The 18,483-nt window shown below is 45.1% G+C and overlaps 1 protein-coding gene and 1 long non-coding RNA gene across 4 annotated transcripts in view; one reads left to right on the forward strand and one right to left on the reverse strand.

The window, feature by feature from the left end:
- LOC309523097 overlaps positions 1–18,483 on the forward strand; it is a 51,869-nt gene that overhangs the window by 14,753 nt on the left and 18,633 nt on the right. The window lies entirely within an intron of this gene.
- MEF2B (myocyte enhancer factor 2B) overlaps positions 16,441–18,483 on the reverse strand; it is a 41,785-nt gene continuing 39,742 nt past the window's right edge. For all 3 annotated transcript variants that reach the window (XM_082206574.1, XM_082206572.1, XM_082206573.1), the window contains one exon: positions 16,441–17,894. In XM_082206574.1, coding sequence (XP_082062700.1) covers positions 17,533–17,894 — 362 coding nt within the window. In that variant the 3' untranslated portion in view covers positions 16,441–17,532. The remainder of the gene's footprint in view (positions 17,895–18,483) is intronic.

An 18,483-nucleotide genomic window follows, 5' to 3' on the forward strand; every position in this document is an offset into this window, starting at 1 on the left:
TCCATCCCCTCCAATGAAAACAGGGATGTCCTCTCATACTCTTCAACTGTTCTCCGATGGAAATGTCCTAAGGGAAAGCAGGACATTCCAGGATCAAGTCAGAAACTGGGGTGGCTTCTGTCAATCCGGGACTGTCCCTGGAAAATAGAGGTTTTAGGCTGTAAGACACTTAAAAGAACCACCCTGTGAAAAATCTAGACCAGAAGGCAGAGGAAGTTGAGACTGAGGTGGTGAACAGTTCTGGACTGAAGACCGTCGTGCCCATGATTGTCAGTAGGTCTCCTCTAAGTAGGAGTAACGCTGGCTGGTTACAACTTAGTATATTTGTTTTAAATAGATAGCAAAGTACTAAGACTGTGGCCATATCAGAATGTATTGTAAGAATATTGCAATATTGACTTCCTTTCATTTTGGCTCTTCAGCAAGCCGTTTACTGATGATATGACATTGCTTTGTGATAAGTGGTTAAGAATAAAAACACAATGGCTAGGAATAAAAACAGATTGCTATTAAAGGGACGTCTGCTCAATACATATGACTGCGTGATATATATGTAGATAGATATCATTTGTGTTATTAATTATTACTATTAATGATTATTATTGTTATAATTATTATTACAGTTTATTTATTACCTATCCTTCACCAGGGCAGGTTACAAGAATTAAAACACACTATTATAAACACTTCAAAACAAAAAATCCGTATTTGAAGAAGTGTACATGCACACGAAAGCTTATACTGTACCAGAACAAACTTAGCTGGCTTATAAGGTGCTACTGGACATTTTTTTACTTATTTTATTTTTATTTCTACTTCAAAACAAAGTCTCTGTAGTTCTGTCTATCTGTCTATCTATATATATATCCAGTGCTTTTTTCTTAAAAAAAAATGTTTAGGGGTACTCTCGCTTTGACTCAAGAAAATCGCCATTTTATAGTTCAAATTGGGAAAAATAAATACAGTAAATGGACAAAAGTACAAAGATTCACAAAATGTTTAGGGGGATGCGTACCTCTGCTTCCCCCCAGAATAAAGCACTGTATTTATCCATATATCTATCTGTATGTGTGTTTCAATATTTCTGTATCTCTATATATCTATCTCACATATGGACACATGCACAGATTAAGAAAACAAGGCTTGTAGGAATCCCTATGGAACATTTACAGTGCAAATATCTCCAGATCTATTCAGAAACAGCACACACACCCCCAAAAAAGTTCAGTGGGACTTACTCCTAGGTAAGTGAGCCTAGGGCTACCCCCTCCCATTGCCCAGGGGTAGGAAAGGGAGTTTTCAGATTCCAGAGACAGAAAGGAGTGGGGAGAGTCAATATGATTTTGCTTTTGTTTTTATTTTTATAAATATCATCCCTACCACCTAGTCAAACGATGGAGATTAACAGGTTTCCCTGAAATGGATGATATGAAGTCAGCCTAGAAAGTTTCATGAAATGCAGAGGGAGAGGGAGAGAGACAGAGAGAGAGAGAGAGATGTAAATCTAAAAAAAGAAATTTATTCAGTGCCAATGTATTATTATGTTGAAATTTATTCTTCTTTTCTCTCATTCCTAGTGTCTTCAAAAAGGGCAGCACTGATTTTTTTAAAAAAATATTTGAAGAGTTTATTTCAGATAGTAATGATGGTTGGTTAATACTCTAATTTAAGTTTTTTTGGGGGGTTGGGGGTTGAGTGAGAGAGAGAGAATCTGATTCTTAAAAAAACCCATGTGAAATTTGCCAGGTGTTGGAGCACACAAGGCAGAGATCCTGATCCAAGGTAGCTTTTAAAAAAATTTAATAAATCATTTCAAATCCACAGTCAGAGAATATGCCTATCCAGGACATTTTAGAGAATTTCAGACATACAAAAGATGTTCAAAAAGGTGATTGATTGATTGATTGGCCGGCACATAGATAGGATACTCTCAACAGATGCCTCTGGCTTCATCACATAGTCAGAAGTCCCATAGAGTCCAATGACTGACAGAGAGATAGGACTCTCCTCCTTTTTAAAATATCCTTATCAATAAGATAAAGTATATATTAATAGATGCCTAGAGATTCAAGAAATGTGATCACTTCAGAAGTCAAGACCCATTGAATTCAATGGCTGATGGAGAGAAATAGACAGTCTTAGATGAGACTTATAAATAAAAATGAATAAAATGTGCGTTAACAGGTGTCTGTGTAAAGGTTAGCCACACAGTCCAGTCTTATTCATGCTTACTTAGAAGTAAGACCCACTGAATTCAGTAAGACTTGATTCCCAAGAAACTTAACGATGCAGTTTGTTAATTTCTGGAGATCCTGAAAACTAACTCACTCACTCACTCTCTCTCAGTGTATATATGCCGCTCTCCATTCATCAGTACCACTGAAAGGGACTTACTCTTCAGTAAATGCTTTCTAGGATCGCAGCCTTAGCAGCAACAAGGTTTTGCAGACCTAAAACTAGAACATTAAAATCAAAGGCAAATAAACCCCAAACCAGTTATTAATTCACATTTGCTTCCCTCCCCTGCTGATCCTGAATGGGTCACAGCGCGACCCTAACCATGGTCTACTCAGAAGCAAATCCTGAGAAATCCTGTGGGCTTACTCTCAGGTAAAACGGTCGGGGTTGCATCCTGTATCCGAAGTATGTGTGCTAGGAGGCGGGGAGTTGGTTTTTCTTTAATGGCTGGCACCTGGTAAAATGAGTCACTGATAGATAGATATGGGGGTGCCAACTTGAATAAAATATTGGGGGGTCCACCTCGCATAATCTATCACAAGATGTGGCAAAGCCCATCAATTGGGGAGGGGGAAGCCCTCTCAAAAGGGACCTCCACCCCATGGAATTTAATCCTATGGATGAAGAAATAGATTGGTATGCAAAACTTCGAGGAATAATTCTGCTTCTCCCCAGCCCCCTTCCTAATAAGAATACAAAATCAATGTGATGGACTAGATGGTCGTCTGGAGATGGGTTGGGTGGGTTTGTCACTCGCCCCAAAACAAAAGAAACTAAAAAAATAAAATAGCAAGATATGAACATATTATGCTCAATAATTTCTCTGTAGGCTTATTTCTTATCTTTCAATAAAGATATTGCTTTCCAAGGACAAAACACAACCAACCAACGCCCCCCGCAAATGACAATCTAACCTAAACAGGGAAACTGGATAAAATGCCTGCGATATTCACGTTCATAACAGGGACTCGTCTCCGAAACGGGTTGCAACCCCACTCTGCGCATCTTGGCTAGGAGGCGAAGCCCCATAGGGCTTACTCCTGTGTAAGAGGCTCAGGATGGCCCCCCTGGCGAAAGAGAGGAGACGGGGTGGGGGGAGGTGAGACCCCAGCCAGGGAAACACAGGACGACACCCCCTTTGGCACACCCCCTGAGATGGGACCAACCATTTGGAAGAAGGAGAAGGAAATATCTGCACCCCCCCTCCAAAAAAACCCCAACAACAGCAGTTTCCTGCAGAGTTGTTCGTAATTTCTATCTCTGGTTTGGCCACAATTATGCAACGCATTTTAGTGCTTTGAGAAAAATGGTTAGTTTTTCTAAATGAGTTTATGGCTGTGGTTTTCTTTCTAAAACCGCATTGAGAGTGGGTTTTTTAAACCCTTAGAAACGGGGCTATTCGAAGGTTTCGATACAGTACTACTACTACTAGTAGTAATGATGATGGTGATATTATTTGTATCCCGCCCATCTGACTGGGCATTACAAGTTTGCAAACTGTGACTTAATTATTATTGGGTGTGTTTTTTGTTCATACATACGTATATCTTTAAGCCATAGATGGTACTATTCTGATATTATTACATGTAGGCATCCATTAAACACTTATTTCATCTCTGTTGGGTTGTGGTCAACGTTAGAGTAGACCTATTGCAATTAAAGGGCATCACTTGCTGAGATCCATTCATTCCGATGAGTCTACTCTGAATAGGACTTAGCAGGAGACAAGGCATAGCAGTCCTGAATACTGATAACAAAACAATTTAATAAAAGTTAAACGGTGTACACCTAACCGCATCTACGCAGAAGTAAGGCCTATGGAATTACTTGGGGGCTTATTCCCAAATAAGCAGAGCTAGAATTCCAGCCTTAATAATAAGAATAATTGTATTATTTATACCGCACCCATCTGGCTGGGTTTGTAAAAGAGGTTTAAAGACTGTCTCATGGCAAATCTAAAAAAAATGTAGTATAAACACAGACAACTGGGAAACACTGGTCTGCGAGCGCTGTAATTGGAGAACAGCCTTTACCAAAGGTGTCCTGGGCTTTGGAGACACTCGAACTCAGGACGCAAGGGAGAAACGTGCTTAGAGAAAGGCACGCTTGGCAAATCCACACAGTGATCAACTCCCGCCTGGAGACCAATGTCCCCACTGTGGAAGGACGTGTGGATCCAGAATTGGCCTCCACAGTCACTTACGGACTCATTGTTAAAACCGTGTTTATGGAAGACAGTCTTACTCAGCTACGAGAGATCGCGTAGTAGTAATAAAATAGGTGTCAAAGACAAAGAAGCTAGCAGCCTTGAGTGATTTGCAAAGTGTGTATGTAGTTTTATTTCTGACTTTTCAAGATGAATCAGGGGTTGGGGAAATATTTCTAAATGGGCGGGAACCCCTTTGAGAGAGTAAAATCGACCGTAATATTTACGGTAATAACATTTTTTGTAATATATTTTTTATTGTTATTATTGTTGGCGTTTTAGTCCCACGAGTTATTCAATTTATTTATTAGTATTATTAATAAAAAAGTAAACATCAGGAAAGGAGGGGTGGGAAGTCAAGAAGTTTTGTATGTATATAAAAAACCTGCGTAAGATGTTAAGTGGTTTGAAATATCTTTAGAGACTTAATACAATCTATCTATCTATCTATCTATCTATCTATCTATCTATCTATCTATCTATCATCTATCTATCTATCTATCTAACATCTATCTATCTTTGCCACCACCGATGGTTGGAAAAGAAATAAGGAGGAATCTAAAATCTGAAGTACCGGTATTTCTGAGCAGCACAACCCTGAGCCCGTCTACTCTGAAGGAAGCCCCGTTGGATCCAATAGGGCTGGCTCCCAGGGAAGGGTGCCTATAGGATCGCTGCTTCTCAGGCGGAGGAGATCCCTCCCTATACCAGTGGCTGGGAGGAAGGGGAGAAAAAAGATATAAAATCGATATAAAGGGAGTAAACAGCCTTTTTTTTTTTTTTTTTGCTTAATATATTTTTACATTTCCTTTTTCTTTTTAGCGGAAGGAACGTTTAACATCAAAGGTTTGTGGGCCGGGAGCAGAAAGGAGGGGAGGAAGGGGAAAAAATAGAAATGAAACAAAATAGAAATAAACAAAATAATAAACAAACAAACAAACAAACACAAAATGAAAAATAAAATAATAAAAATAAATAAATAAAATAAAATAAAAATAACCCCCTTTACTAGGATTTCCTGCAAAGGTGGTGGATTTCGTAAGTTGGCCTTTCCTCTCTCCCCCCCCTCCACCTCCATCTCACCTTTTGTAGGCCTAGTAACTTGGCGGCCGTTTTTAAATCATTTTCTCACGCACAAACAGACTCCGCGCCCCCCACCCGCCCGCCCGCCAGCCCAGTCCCCGAAAGGCGAAGAGAGAGAGAGAGAGAGAGCGCATTAATAACCAGCACAGACGACGTCAAGTTCAACAGCATGGGGCTCATTCTGAATTTCCATAAGAATTGAAGCAGCATTTCTATGCTCAAACAAGAGAGTGAGGGGGGGGCGGGGGGGCGGCGAGTTTCATGAAAGCTTCCAGGAATGATCCAATCTATTCTCTCACCCCCCCCCCACTCCAGTGCTTTAAATCATCAGCCAACTAGTTTGGAAAAGCTGGAAGAAGCTTTTAAAATATTTTTTTTTAAAAAATTAATAATTTTGCCATTCATCAGAAATAATGGTTTTTTAACTTTGATTATTTGTAGTCAGGTCCTCTGCGACCACCGTCAAATGAAGCGGGGCGGGGAGAGGGCTGCTTACAAAGCAGGATTCGAAAACCAAACGTTGGCTAAAGTTCCCGCAGATTTCGTCATAAATACAGTTGTTATGGTTTTGCATTTTGACACATTGCGTCTGAAAAGTCGGAATTGTTTTTGAAAATAAATTTACAAAGAAGAGGAAGGATTTTTTTTGTCTGTTTATATTTTTGTGAAAATTAATTTAAAAAAATTGGAAATTAAAAATAAAAAGAAAAGGAAGGAAATTGATGCCTGTTGATGCGTCAGCGCCAGAGTCTGACTTGCGGGCATCCTCAGACTTTAACCCATTTAATTATGGGCTATATACACTTTGTGGAGTAGAGAGAGAGTCCACTTCCTCAGATGCGCATGGTGTGTTTTCTGAGCTGGAGGTGCGCGCGCGTGTGCACACACAAACACGTGTTTTTTCTGTGGGAGGGGGCTTGGAAACAGCGGGAATTCAAATGCACGGGACGCTTGGGGATTTTAATAGTAACTGGCTGCCCAGCTGCAAAACCAATCCATAGAAATCTGGGCTGCAGAAAATAAAATATGAGTGCTTCCAAAGCGGTACTTGATGCCACGATGCATATTTTTAATTTTAAAAATTAATTAAAAATGGTATATTGTCTCCTCTGGCTTCCCCTAACACAGAGGGAGAAGCTGTGTGTCGCTGCGTGAGAGTCGATCTAGCTCACTCGAACCCTTTCTGCGGGTCTACTCAGAAGAAAGACCAGAGGGGAAAAGCGACGGGGGTCATTTAACAGCCACACCTGACACGTGTCTGCTTCTTAGGCCAGTGGGAAAATACTGTTCAGGTTTTACGTCTTCTGGCTAGGTTTGTTTCAAGAAAAAGCCGCCCCATCTGAGCGCAGCAGGATTTACTCCCGGGTAAAGTGTGCATAGGACCGAAACCTCACGCTTCTTTCTCTCCTAGAGCAATAGTTTAATTTGGGTTTTTGGCGCGGTCTCCAAAGGGCTTGAACTTGAGCTGGATCGGGACCCTCAGCACTTCCCATTACACGCTCCATTTTTTTCTTTGCTCCCCTCCATCCCAGGTTATCTCCCCTCGCTCCCCCGCCCCCCCAAAAAATCCAGAGTAAAAAGTAAATAAATTCCAGCACTTACTTGGTCGCTTTCACGGGCGCGCCTCTTCCTTCGGTCTGCTTGCAAAGCCAAGCATATTTTTTTTAGGGGGGGTAGGAAGAGAAGTGCAAATATTCCAACCTTCTTGAGGATGGGAATGGTGAGGAGGGGGATTGCGAAGGAGCTAAGAAATTCCAGCCTCTTTTGCAATGGGGGGGGGGGGAGAGCCTCCCTCCCCCGCCCAAAAACCACACACCAAAACTTCATCAGAGCGCTTCATGCTTTGCAAAGTATTCTTTCCCCCCCCCCAAATTATATATATATCGTAGTTTCCTTTTGCTTGGCTGGGCTGCAAAAGGAGGAGAGTGGGTGGTGGGTGTGAGAGACGGGTTATCCCCCCCTCCTTTCTCCCCTTTCCAAGTCCAGACAAATTTTCTCACAGATCCAAGGCGTGAGGAAATTGGGGGGGGGGGGAGAGTTGAGGCTGGACTGAGCGGGGGCTTTTCTGCCCCCCTTTCCCAAACCACCTTCCAACGTGTCTTGCAAACCAAACAGAGAACTCTTCCCCCCCAAATAAAGACCCTCCCCAAGAGGGCATTGTCTGCAGTTTGAAAAGAACCCAATTGTACTCCTGAACGCTGCATGGACTGAAAAGAGGCGGGGGTTTAGGAATATATATATTTTTCCATCCGGGAGCTCCCTCCCACGCTCCCGAAAAGAGAGGGGTGGGGGCGCGCACCTCACCAATCAGGACTCCTTAAAACCTTCCCCGCCCTGCAAGAGAGAAGGCTTGGGGGGGGCGTCAGAGGGTACTGGAGAGCAACAACTCAGGAAAAATATACGAGGCGCTCAGCGCTACGGATTCATTCGGAAGAGAAGCACAGCAGGAGACGAGGCGTGGATTGGGGGGGGGGCGTCAGAGGGTCCTGGAGAAGTTTCAAGTTCAAAAACTTCGAGGGAGGGGGAAGCCTCGAAAGGTTAAAAGAAGCGAGGGAGGCAGCGCCACTCATTTTTTTAAAAAATTGAAATGTACGCGCGCACCCACAAAACGCACACATCTTTTCCTGAGGTGGTCGCTGGAAAGAAATGATGATGATGATGATGATAGCCAGATATCCTAGAGCCCAGTTCTCCAGCCATCAAACGCTTAAAGGAGCGCGCATGTTGTGTAATAATTCCGGGTATCCCTCCCTGAGCCATCCGATTCAGCCGCATCCTTTCAACTTGGGTACCACTTTTGAGCCAAGAGAAAAAACATGCTTTCTGGATGCTTTCTGGAGAAAGATACTGCTTCTCTGCGAATCTCCCCCCGCTTAGCAAGGATGCCTCACCGCAAAGAGGCGCAGGGTCTAGATCCGGGAAAGCCTCTGAAGTGAGAGAGGCGAGCAATTCTGGGAGATACGATGGAGGGAGGAGGAGTTACGTGGGGTTAGCGACGCCTGAGCCGGGTGTTGTTGCTACATAAAAAAAGAGGAATACATATATATGGCTGTAGTCTCTGCGAAATTGAGAAAAGGGGTATTTGGTGTTGCCTCATCAAGTTCCCACCCTCCCCAGCCCCTCAATAAATACATTTTACAATTGCAGAAATCTCCCCCGCCTTTTTTTTAAGGAGAAGAGAGGGGGGCTTCTTCATATTTTACCACGCAAAGGCATGACGTCCTCACGCCCTCATCGTTGGATAGGCTGCTCAATTTTATTTTATTTTTAAAGATTTATTTTACACACACACACCACTGTAGGCATGTGGATCCACGGAGGGGAAATCCCTGGGAAAGGAAAATACGAGCTTTTTTATTTTTTATTTTTTAAAAAATCAAATCAAAATATTTATTATGGCCATAGATCAGCATGAAGTGAAAGCAGAGCATGCTAAATAAGCGATAGGGCAGCTATAGAGGTTGGGGTACACATACTTATTCTTTCAATTACGATATTCCAGGATACGTATTTTTATTTACTTTAAAAGGTTAAAATATGCCGAAAGCGGCAGCGGCGAGGAAGCCACAGGACTATCTCCTTGCCTCTATTAATTAAAGTTAATTTATCCAAGCTTCTGAGAACTGCAAATCCGCCTTGAGACCTACGGATGGAGAGCAGTATACAAATAAATGGCAATAAAAAGAATAAGAATGATAAGAAAATAAAAAGACATGCAGTGTAATCCTAGGCATGGCTGCTTTTTGAAGGATCCCCCCCCCCGAATTTGCCAACGTTGGTCCTACTCAAGAGTCGACCCACTGGAAATCTATTAAGGAACACTGGTTTCAGTGGGTGGACTTTGGGGCTGCAAATCCTGACTCAGCTTACTGGGGAGTAAGGGCCACTGGATTCCACAAGTCTTACTTCCTAGTAGCATTAGCTGGTTATCAGCAACTGACATCAATTGCTTAGTCCCAAGGAAGAGGGTTTAGCATAATAGAATCATAGAATTGTAGAGCTGGAAGGGACCCTCAGGGGTCATCTAGTCCCAAACCCTGCACCAGGGGTTAGGACTAGGTTTTAACCTCTGCTTAAAAATCTCCAAGGAGGGAGACCATTCTACTGTCTAACAACACTTGCTTCAGAAAGGTTTTCCTGATGTTTAGTCAGTTCTTGTGACTTGAAGCCATGGGTTCAAGACCTACCCTCCAGAGCAGAAGAAAAAAAGCATGCTCCCTCTTCCATGGGACAGCCCTTAATATATTTGGATCTCTAAATCCTATCTCCTCTCAGTCTCTTTCCCAGGCTAAACATCCCCAGCTCCTTCAACCACTCCTCATCAGGCTTGGTTTCCAGACCCTTGATCATCTTGGTCTCTCTCCTCTACCCACCTTCCAGCTTGTCAACATCCTTCTTCAATTGTGGTGCCCAGAATTGGTCACAGTATTCAAGATGTGGTCTGACCAAGGCAGAATAGAGTGGGAACATTATTTCCCTTGACCATGACACTTGACTTCTGTTGATGCAGCCTCGAATAGCATTTGCCTTTGTTGCTGCTGCATCACCCTGTGGACTCATGTTCAGCTGGTGGTCCACCAAGACCTCTCGGTCCTTTTCACATGCGCTGCTAGCAAACCAGGTGTCCCCCATCCCATATTTGTGCATCTGGTTCTTCCTGCCTAAGCGCAGAACCTGACATTTGCTCCTACTGAAATTCGTTTTGCTAGCTTGGGCCCAGTTCGCCAATCTTCTGAGATCATCATGAATCCCGATTCTGTCTCCCCCTCCCAGATTGGTGTGAGATGCAAACTGGCGTCTTCTTCTGCAGCCACCACAGAAAGGGAGTTGACTTGCTTGCCCCCGGAGGAGCTTGCTGGTTGCACCCCTGTTTGAGTCTCTGCACCGTCTCGTCCCACCAACAGGCAGTTTCCTTACAGGGATTAAATGTCTCGGCTGAGCTAAACTGGGACATTCAAGTTACTCCAGGTGCAGACGGGATGCTGTCGCACCTCTGCATGACCCTGTGTGCTGGGCTCACCTCCTTCTTGTCACATCCTTTTCGCATGTCCTGCTAGTAAGCCAGGGGTCCCCCATCCTTTATGAATCATAAAATCATAGAACCACAGACTTGGAAGGGGGGCCCCAAGGGTCATCTAGTCCAACCCCCTGCAGCCTTCCTCGGAAGTAAGACCCCAAGTAAACCTGCATTATCTTCTCCTGTGTTCTAATGGGTTATTGTTACATTGCAAAGCTGCCCCAAGTCACAACAACAAGAAGAAACTTGATTCTTAGGAAAATGTGATCCCACAGTTGCAAAGTTTTTAAGTCTTGTGTTATTTGCTTCAATGATCTATAGAGCACTGAACAGCAGAATAACTGAATCACAGAGTTGGAAGGGAGCATGAATCTTTTTGCCCAATGTGGGGCTCAAACCTACGGGACTGCCTCTCCTGGTCTGCCCCGCGGAGGACCTTAAGGTCCACAAATAGCAACACTTTGGAGGTCCCAAGTTGCAAGGTTGGTCTCAGCTAGGGCCAGGGCCTTTTCAGTACTGGCCCCAACTTGGTGAAACACTCTGTCCCAAGAGACTAGGGCCCTGTGGGACTTGACATCTTTCCGCAGGGCCTGCAAGACAGAGCTGTTCCGCCTGGCCTTTGGATTGGACTCAGTCTGACCCTTATGTTTCCCTTCCCTTAGGGTTTTGATCAATGGGCTACTATTAAAATGAGGCTGTATTTTAAATTGCGTTTTAACCTGTATTTTAAATTGGTTCCCCCCCTATTATGTTTTTACTGTGATTTTACTGGTGTTAGCTGCCCTGAGCCCAGCTCTGACCCGGGAGGGTGGGGTATAAATAAAAATTATTATTATTATTATTATTATTATTATTATTATTATTTAAACCCATGGCGTTGAGATGAAGGGTCTCATGCTCTGCTGACTGAGCTATTCCACAGTTTCTAAGGTGTGTACAATGAGGTGCCCCTGCGAAAAATGCAACAGAGATACAATCAGAGTTAAGGTTTACCATGAAATAAGAAAACAAGAGAGGCCGATTCTGACTCAGCATCAGGAAGAACTTTCAACAGCAAGAGCCTTTTGACAGGAGGATACTTTTCTTCCTTGGAATAATAATAATAATAATAATAATAATAATAATAATAATTTTTTATTTATACCCCGCCCTCCCCAGCCAAGGCCGGGCTCAGAGCGGCTTACAAGCAATAATAAAAACAAGTTGAATGATTACAACTTAAAAACAAAAAATAAAATACAACATTAAAATAATGGAACATTAAAATATTAAAATGTAGCCTCATTGCAGGAGAAGGAAAAGAAAAAAGAAAATGGGGGGAGGAAATCAAATTGGCTCCAAGCCAAAGGCCAGGCGGAACAACTCTGTCTTACAGGCCCTGCGGAAAGAAATCAGATCCTGCAGGGCCCTGGTCTCAGGAGACAGAGCGTTCCACCAAGTTGGGGCCAGTGCTGAAAAGGCCCTAGCTCTGGTTGAAGCCAATCTAACTGCCTTAGGGCCCGGGACCACTAGGGTGTTGTTATTTATGGACCTTGAGGCTCTCCATGGGGCATACCGGGAGAGGCGGTCCCGTAGGTACGAGGGTCCTAGGCCGTGAAGGGCTTTAAAGGTCAAAAGCAGCACCTTAAATCTGACCCTGTACTCCACCGGGAGCCAGTGCAGCTTGAAAAGCACTGGTTGAATATGCTCCCATGGCAGAGACCCCATGAGGAGCCTCGCTGCAGCATTCTGCACCCGCTGGAGTTTCTGGGACAGCTTCAAGGGCAGCCCCGCATAGAGCAAATTGCAGTAGTCAAGCCTGGAGATGACTGTCGCATGGATCACTGTGGCCAGGTCGGGGCGGGAAAGGTAAGGGACCAACTGCTTGATGCGGCGAAGGTGGAAAAATGTCGCCTTGGCTGTTGCTGTAACTTGCGCCTCCATGGAAAGGGAGGCGTCAAGGATTACACCCAAACTCTTAACGGAAGGCAATGGCACTAATTGGGCCCCCCCAAGAGAAGGGAGTTGGTCCCTCATCCCCATACCATCCCGAAAAAGGAAACGGAGTGTTCAAGCAGAGGTTGGGCAGCCGTCTGTCCTGGATGCTTTAGCAGAAATTCCTGCATTGCAGGGGGCTGGACTGGATGACCCCAGGGGTCCCTTCCAACTGCAGTTCTATGGTTTTATAAGATCAATAACACAGCCTGTGGCAATAAAATTTACTATCAAATGAAACAAAGTTGCTTAAAATAAAAGGGGAAGGTTGAGAAATCAGCAAATTAAAAAGACTTGAAAAGTCTGGTATCTAGATTCTACTGAGGGGGGAAATTTGAATTCAGAACAGCAGGAGTTGGATCAATATATGCTGATGGATGAAAAGAGGGGGGGGGTGACATTAAAATCTGCATAGAAGCAGCCCACCTACCCCCAATGGGTGGCTAGAAGACACCTCACCTCTCAACCTGCCTTAACATATTCAAATCATTTAGTAATCCAAACCAAAACTCCCTCATTCACTGGCCAATTCAGATTTCTGGATGAAATCAGCGACCTCTAGTGGGATAAAGGGACATTGGTCCAAGCTCATTCTGGCTTAATTCACTCCAAATATTGCATTGAGTTTGGTTAGAAAGTCTCAAAGGGAATTCCTCCTGAAGAAATCATATTTTATTAGAACACTTATTTCCAACCAGGGTGTATGGGGTTTTAGGTGAACGGTAGTACCCCTGGGGGGGACGACACATTGTGCTCCTTCTGGGGTCGTTTCCCCACCTTTGGTCCCCACCTGCACCCAACTCTCACCTGTGGCTTCCAGATGCCGTCAGCAGGCGACAGCGGCCACAATCCTGGGAGCAGCTTCGATTGGCTGGCTAAATCGGGTGAGGGGAGCCAATGGGTCTCAAACCCTCAGTGAGTCAGGGGCTTCCCTGCATGCGAAGCCAGGCTCAGACGGAGGGAGCAGACGAGGCCAAGAGGGAGTCCAGTGGTCAAGAAGGTGCTTTCTGCATGTGCTATAGAGGAGAGTGAGGGGCAGGTGGGGCTCGTCCATCTGGGAAGGGAGCCCACCCAGGAGAAGGAAAACTCTGATACTAAACCTCCACTGCCTTGTAGGATCTCTTCAGGGAAGCAAAGGCCAAGGATTAAACCATGGGTAGTTCGAAAGCACGTCAAAGTGCACGTAGATAAATAGGTACTGCTCTGGCGGGAAGGTAAACGGCGTTTCCGTGCGCTGCTCTGGTTCGCCAGAAGCGGCTTAGTCCTGCTGGCCACATGACCCGGAAGCTGTACGCCGGCTCCCTCGGCCAGTAAAGCGAGATGACTGCTGCCACCCCAGAATCGGCCACGACTGGACCTAATGGTCAGGGGTCCCTTTACCTTTAGGCAAACTAAGGCCCAGGGGTCAGATCAGGCCCAATCACCTTCTAAATCCAGCCCACGGATGGTTTGGGATTCAGCGTGTTTTTACATTAGAATGTGTCCTTTTATTTAAAATGCATCTCTGGGTTATTTGTGGGGCATAGGAAATCGTTCATCCCCCCCCCCATATAGTTTGCCCCCCCCCCAAGGTATGAGCGACAGTGGACTTGCCCCCTGCTGAAAAAGTTTGCTGACCCCTGGATTAAACCCTGCACAAATCCAGACTGGGGTCCCTAAGGCAGTGGGAGGGTGTCTTTTCCTTCTGGCAACTCCCAAGCTGGTGCCCAACGTCTTGCTCTGCTTTCCTTTGGGTCTTGTCATCGGGCAGCCCAGGACCCCCAGACCCCCAGCCCAGGCTTGCGCTCTGGGGCGGCCACTATGGTCCTGCGAACACAGTTGTTTGACTTCATCCCCAGAGGCACTCCATTGTCTCTCGAGACAGGAAGATGCCAACGACTTCCCCACCTTTCTTCCAGACAGCTGAAGGTGGTGTGTACAGGATTCTCCCCCTCTCCATTTAACCCTCACAACCCCCCTGCGATGGAGGCTCAGCTGAGAAGTCACCCACAGAGCCAATTTATGGCCAATTTATGGCTTCCCAGGTCCTAGTCCAAACTCTAGCCAGGCTGGTTCTAATTAGACTTGAGCTCTTTTGCTGCTGTGGCAACGTCTCATTGTGTTCATTATCTTAAGATGTTGACAATGTGGACTAGCAACATATTCTTTAAAAAACAAAATGTCAATTGTATTCAGTGGTTAGGGCACCAGAGGGCTTCCACCCATTTTTTTGTTGACAATATAAATTGTTTGATCATATTTAAAGCCCTCAAATCTGCCAACTTTCCTTTTGCATTCAGTTCAGCCGCAACAAAAACAAAACAAATGATAATTAAAAAAATTCTATCAGGGCTGTTTGCTGGTTAATTGTAGGTGTTTTAATGGATCAGATTTGGAAATGGAGAAGAAAGGTTAGAGGATCCCCAAAGGGTCCAACCCACCACAGATTCAGGAAATCTTTAGCCTCTGGTTAAAAAATATCCAGTAGCAGAGAGTTCCCCACCTTCCATTCTACTGTGGAACAGATCGCACTGGCAGGAAGTCCTTCCTAATCTTTAGGGGGAAATCCACTTTTGAAACTCCAGGCCGGCCTGCGGAAAGAGTCCCTTCCACAGCTCCAAGGAGATGCTGCCAGTCAGAGCAGGCCATACTAAGGTAGCTGGACCAATGGCCTGACTCAGAATGGAAGCCAGCTTTTTATGTTCCAGATTTGGTATCATTTAAAATTAAAAACAAAACCACAGACGAAGTACTGATAGCAAGATTTAGCTTCGATGTAGTGCATTTATGCAGAAATTGTTTTTCAAATAGGATTTCAACCTCACAGTTCCTCTTCTACACACACACACACACACACACACCCTGACTGTGAACCTCTCTCTTTGGTTCTATTCAAAACCCGCCGGTTGCCATAGCAAACCCAGACTTCACGCAAACAACCCCCAGCTAAGAATTGTGCAGTCTAGGAATGGCCCAATTTGCATATATGCTAATGATAGCATGGCAATCAGCAAACCCTCTCTAGAAAACAGGAGATATCCTGCTATTATTCAAGGCAATTGGCTGGTCAAATTCCCTCTCCTCTTTGTCATTTCTCCAGGCGTGCACCCCAGGTTTATTTCCTCCCCAAAGCATTCCCCTTCTAGCCATTTTTTTTCCTTAGGGGGTGGAATTGATTTCATAACATTTACACACCTCTTTATTGTTTTAAATAAACCTCAAAGAGGTTTACAACAAGATATTCAATAAATGCATTTTTGGTGTTGATCGCTTCCTTTGAAAGCAGGTTTGGTTTCCAGCCCCTTCATCATCTTGGTCTCCCTCCTCTGCACAACTTCCAGCTTGTCAACATCCTTCCTAAATTGTGGTGCCCAGAACTGGACACTGAACTCCAGGTGTGACCTGACCAAGGCAGAACAGAGTGGGACTATGATTTCCCTTGACCTGGACGCTAGACTTCTGTGGATGCAGCCTAGAATGGCGTTAGCTTTTTTTGCTGCTGCATCACGCTGTGGACTCATGTTAAGGTGGTGGTCCACCAAGACCCCTCGATCCTTTTCCCTTATACAACTTGCAAGCCACCTGTCCCCCATTTTATATTGTGCATCTGGTTTTTTTCCAGCCTAAGTGAAGAACCTTACATTTATCCCTGTTGAAACTCATGTTGCTGTTAAGGTAATATTCAATTCTGATTTTGTCTTCTGTGCACAGGAGCCAACTCCTAGGGGCGAGGTCCCTTCAACAATCCCCCATAAAATATTTGAGGGGTCTGCCCACCCCCAAAGTTGACTGGAATTGCCATCCAAATAGTGTGTGCCTGCTGCGTCATGTGATTATCTGGGGTGGGGGTTATCCTGTGTTTCTCCCCACAGCACAAGACATTTATTTGTTTATTTACTACATCCATGGACTCCAATGCAGGACACACCTGCAATGTTCAAGATTTACATGTTCAGTCATTTATTTATTTACTTTTGGGATGGGTGCAATCTCTTCGCCATGTTGCAAACTGGCCCTGGTTCGAGGATTCCCCTCCTGGCTCCCTGGCCTTCTCCCTCTTATCTCAAAAACAAGAAAACTTACCAAAGGCATCGTCCATTGTATTCTGAGGTATACTGCCCTTGCACAGTGAGGTTCCATTTAGCTGCCAGTGATAGTCCTTCCCTTTGTGGATTTCCTCTCAACCCTTTTTCTAAGCCAGGGGACCTCGCCAGAGCTTGCTGCCAGTAATTCCGCAAGTGATTTATACACAACGGGGTGAAATAATTTGCTTTTATAAATCCTGAAATCTGCTGTCAATCCTCCCTTTTTTTTGAGGGGGGACTTTCCTCCCAAATCTCTGGAGATTTAGATGAAACAGGCAGTGGGGAAACAACGATCCCATCTTTTCTTTCAGTTGCTTTCCCAGATTGCCCTACCTATAGGTGCCCACGAGGGGAGGGCAAGGAGGGGAAGTGACGTCCCCCCCCCCATGAGCTGTAACCTCCAAATCCCCAGCTTTCATTTTAAAATGGGGAGCACATTTCCAACGTTTGCTGGAGCTGAGATAAGAGGCAAAATGTCCTGGCTACTCAGAGTAAATCCACTGGGTTTCATCCAATGACTTCCTACTCAGAGTCGACCCCTGCAATTAATAGAACAAAGTGAGCCATATCACATAGCTGTCAACTTTTCCCTTTTCTTGTGAGGAATCCTATTCGGAATAAGGGGATTTCCCTTTAAAAAAGGGAAACGTTTACAGCTATGCATATTGATTCATTTCAGAGGATCTGTTCTGAGGAAGACGGATATTAGCTGAAACCCCTTGCAATTAAATGACACGAATTACTTATTTGTATTAATGCCAATGGGTCTACTCTGTGTAGAATATCATTGGCTAAACCACCCACTGGCACTGTTTTCATTTTGTGCATGTGAGAAACTAGCCTGCTCCCCCAAATTTGGGATAATTTGCTCCCCCAAATCCTTGGGGAAAACTCCCTGTGAACGCTCAAGGCCACAGAAAGTCTGCTCTCGCACATTCACACAACCACATTCAGGCAGATGCTCCCTCCCTGGCTCCATCCATACATGTGAAGACGCTGAGCATGCCACTATCTCTGCCACTCATCCATAGCAGGTTGTGGGCGACGTGTGGGGACGCCGGGCTGCCTCTGCTCGTCTGCCAGAGGGCGGGAGAGGAGGAGAGAGTAATGGTAAGCCTTGACGTAGTCGTCTCGGGAGTGTAGGTCCATGGGGACATCAGCGAGCGAAGGGCGGGCGCACTGAGAGGCCTGGGGGCCAGTCGAGGCACATGGGGCCGTCGGGGAAGCCCGTTCAGACTTGACACTGATGGGCGGGCGCAGGGGAGGCGAGCCAGAGACGAGCGCGGGCTGATCGCCGATTCGACCCATTGCTCTGCAGGGAATACAAGAAAAGAGAGGGGGAAACGATAGTGGATCCCAACATTCTTATTTGGAAGGCAAGCAAAACACCTTGTATCATCTCCAGATTTAAAGAACTGTTTTCCAAGAACTTCTGCTGTTGGCTTTCTGGATTGCTGGTCCCTAAGAATTGTATGTTCTGGGGTAGACTGCTCTTGCACATGGAGGCTCCCCTGCAGCTTTTGTGGCTAATGGTCACTGACGACTGGGCCTGGCAGCAAAGGGTTGGTTTCCATTCTTGGTTCTAATCAGAGCACATGGGCAGAGATGAACAGCTTTGGCCCGCTCATTTCAGGGAGGGTACTCAGAGTGAAACTCGGCTGGATGGAACTTTCTGAGTGTTGCCCTCCCCCCCCCCCACAAGCCTGCAACTTCAGCTCCCATCCTCAAACGCGCAAATAGCTCCAAAGACACACATAAATCTCAAGGGGTGTTGCTGAGAACTGGCCCTCTGATTGTGCTTCCTGGCAGCTTAGAAAACTAGGATGCAGAAACAGGAATCCTCAAAGGCATCATTGAACAAAAGTGCCACCAGGTGGCAGCAAAACCTCGCCCAAGAGGGC

The sequence above is a fragment of the Podarcis vaucheri genome, assembly GCF_965113315.1.
Source record: "Podarcis vaucheri genome assembly, chromosome: 18".
NCBI classification, from domain to species: domain Eukaryota; kingdom Metazoa; phylum Chordata; class Lepidosauria; order Squamata; family Lacertidae; genus Podarcis; species Podarcis vaucheri.